Below are 2,994 nucleotides of genomic sequence, written 5' to 3'. Positions count from 1 at the left end.
TCACTCTCTAGTTCTGCTGGGTTCTTGTTGACTTCTTCACTGGTTTGAGACAAGCGACCCTATCGGACACCTCCCTTTGTAGCCAGACTTCACCACAGCAGAATCGAGTTTCTGTTTTTAGGTCTCAACAGCTCCACGTCAGGTGTATCGCCGCCCCTTGAACTGCAGTCGGTGTAAACAGGAGGATTTGGTATGGATCCTCCGTCTTGGGCGAGTACTAGGTTTCCGTCTTCATATTTTTTGGTGGAAACCCCATCGTCTTGACCTCACTAGCTGTGTGGACACAATAGTTTTCTGTGTGGGGGAACAACATCACTCGTAATCTCTTTCCTTCTCATAATTACAAAAATAGTCTGCTAAATGTTCTATTCTGTGGATGCTTTATGTGTAAATGCAAATGCTACTCTCGATTTTGTTTTTACATTAAACATTAAACCTCTCCCTTCTGTGGTGACAGATATGGCTCAATGTAGCTGGATTTCAAAATACCCTTGTGCTGAAGATGCATCACCTGGTGGTCTGGCCCTCTGAGCTTCCTCATTGTTGTGGTTGATACCAGGGTGTCAGTGGCATTTGGGTCATGTTTGGCAATGCTGTTCGTCTTTGACATCTCTGGGACCCCCTGCCTCCGTTGTCATCATGGAAACCTACCCGGGGTAACTGCATGGAGGGCCGTTGTTTGGTGCAATGTTCTGCGGACACTCTCTGGACCAATGTGTCAGCTGACCACATTTGTTCTTCGTCTTGATCGTGGCTCTCCTCTCCATTGTCCCTTTTGTTGATGCTGTATGGGAGTGTATGCCTTTGCTTGCGGCTGTACTTGGGTAGGAGGATATGCAGGTGTTTGCTGTTGCCGAAATGGAGTGGGAAGATATTCTGGTGCTTGCAGCATCCTGTGTTGCGGACAATAGCTGGCCCAATGTGAGAACTGACCACATATGGAGCATCCTTCACCTTGGAAACCTTGTCCTGTTGATCGATTACCTCCTTGGAAACGCCCTCCTTCTCTGCCACTTTGTCTTTCTCGGAAACCTCCTCCCCCTCTTTGTTGATTCTGCACCTGAATCTCTGGCACTTCCTGAGCTTGAATTGTTGGAGGTGTCTGACCTGCCTTCTCTGGTTCTATGGCCATCCCTGATGTAGCTGCCATTTGCCTTGCCGCTTTCTTGTTTTTATTAGCTTCGGTATCTTTCTCAGCTATTTGCATCTTCAAGAGTCTCAGTTGTAGTGCTTCCATTTCTGTCTTTTGTGTTTGTCTTTCTTCTGTGATTTCTTCTAATCGTATGTTCTCTTCCATCAGGTGTTTTGATTTACTGGTTAGCACTTTTACTTCATACTCCAATTCTTTGAGATGTTTGTCCGTGGAGACTCCATCCAACTGCAAGACTTCTCCTATAGAACCAACATTCGGGGAGGGAGGAGGGACTTCGGCCAGGCTTAGATACAGCTTCGGAGTTTGGATAACTGGAGCTATGTCTTCCCTCACTGCCAGATCTGCTACTTGGACCATATGTATGCTGTCTGCCAATAGGCTGGCATATTCCAGATGGAGTATCAGACTTGTAACTCTTATAAATCTTTCTTCAGCTTCTCTCCATATAGTTAGCTGTTGTAGGCATTGTTCGTGCTCATAGTCGAGTACTGCTCTTCTATGGGCTTTTGTTGGTCCAGGTTGATCATCTGCTGGAAACAGTCCTCTTGTTTGCCACTGTTCCCACAGTTTCTCAGCTTGGTTCCATGTCTTCTGTCTAAGTTTTGGAACTGTTGTAGCATCTGATCTGATTTGTACCCTTTCCTTGATATCTGCAGTTGTGCCTGGCTCTGCGTCTAACCTCAATTTAGTTTATTTTGGTGACATGTTCTCTAACTATTCGAATGAATATTATTAAGTTATCAAAGATTGAAATACTAACCCTCCGACTAGCACCTTCGTTCCTGATAAATAATATCCTATGTCATCCGAACTTAACTTTAAATCTGGGTAGGGTTTTTTTTATTTTTTTTTTAAGTTTGTTTTTGTTTAGAATATATATATTTTTTTATATTAATAAATTAAAAGATAACAAATTATGCAAATTTTAAAATCTGAAATGTTAAAATAAAAAATTGTACAGTGTATTGTTTTGACTTTGAGATATGAAAATCGAAGTCTTGTGAAAATCTAAATCTACTGTGTACAGTGCATACTGAAATGTATGGAACTATGTAAATGTCATAATTTGTGTTAGCTTTAATCAATTGGTGTTTGAATATTCTACAGTCTAGTTTGAAAGTCTATGATGTAAAGTTTCTCATATTTTAATTAGAAACCACTTTGTAATTCTGTCCTGGCGAATGTGTTCATTAATAACACTCAAAATTTAGCTTCAAAATGTTATAGTATCTTTGTAATAATTCTGTATTACCAGCAGAGTGCGCTGTTGTAATTTCCAGCTTAATCCACTAGGGATAGCTGTTGCAAAACTGACCTCTTTTTAACAAGAAGAAGCTTATTTCCTTAAAAATGGGAAGAAAATTTGAATATGGTTAAACAACACAGCACATAACCGCCAAAACACACTTGCAAACAAGAATATCTCAAATAAACCGCCAATACACACTTGCAAACAAGAATATCTCAAATAAACCGCCAATACGCACTTGCAAACAAGAATATCTGAAATAAACCGCCAATACGCATTGCAAACAAGAATATTTTCAAAACCAGACTCCTACAAATACCAAACTTCCCACGGTAAGCATTTCACGAAATGGCGACTGCCGTGTGGCTTCAGCATGAGGACAAGACAAGATGGCAACTGATTTTCCAACCTTTGACCTGAAGAACAAAGGGATTTGAAAACACCTCGTGTCTCTCACAGGGGAGTTTAAATAATGGCGGGGTGCAATCTTGTCAAGAAAATTGAACACAAAACAACACTGCAGTTTAAAATAACATTTCTATCTAGTTTACTATGAAAAAATGGGCTTTATCTTATTGATATCATCACTTAA

The 2,994-nt window shown here is 40.6% G+C and overlaps 1 protein-coding gene across 1 annotated transcript; it reads right to left on the bottom strand.

Annotated features, from left to right (window-relative positions):
* Nucleotides 1–371: 371 nt before the first annotated feature.
* LOC117561981 lies at nucleotides 372–2,013 on the bottom strand. Its single transcript, XM_034239729.1, has 2 exons — nucleotides 934–2,013; nucleotides 372–727 (listed from the first exon to the last, which is right to left on the bottom strand). The coding sequence occupies exons 1-2, from the start codon at nucleotides 1,508–1,510 to the stop codon at nucleotides 648–650; spliced, it is 657 nt and encodes a 218-aa protein (XP_034095620.1). The 5' UTR covers nucleotides 1,511–2,013; the 3' UTR covers nucleotides 372–647.
* Between the last annotated feature and the right edge of the window lie 981 nt (nucleotides 2,014–2,994).

This window comes from Gymnodraco acuticeps, unplaced genomic scaffold, assembly GCF_902827175.1.
Source record: "Gymnodraco acuticeps unplaced genomic scaffold, fGymAcu1.1, whole genome shotgun sequence".
In the NCBI taxonomy this organism is placed as follows: Eukaryota; Metazoa; Chordata; class Actinopteri; order Perciformes; family Bathydraconidae; genus Gymnodraco; species Gymnodraco acuticeps.
This window is presented reverse-complemented; position numbering and strand designations above follow the sequence as displayed.

What these genes read in the sequence shown, in the direction of transcription:
- LOC117561981 (XM_034239729.1), bottom strand. Translation starts at nt 1,510, where the DNA reads ATGGTCCAAGTAGCAGATCTGGCAGTGAGGGAAGACATAGCTCCAGTT. An exon ending in TGAAGGATGCTCCATATGTG is followed by an intron (nt 728 to 933) that starts GTCAGTTCTCAC and finishes AGAACAAATGTG; the next exon opens with GTCAGCTGACACATTGGTCC.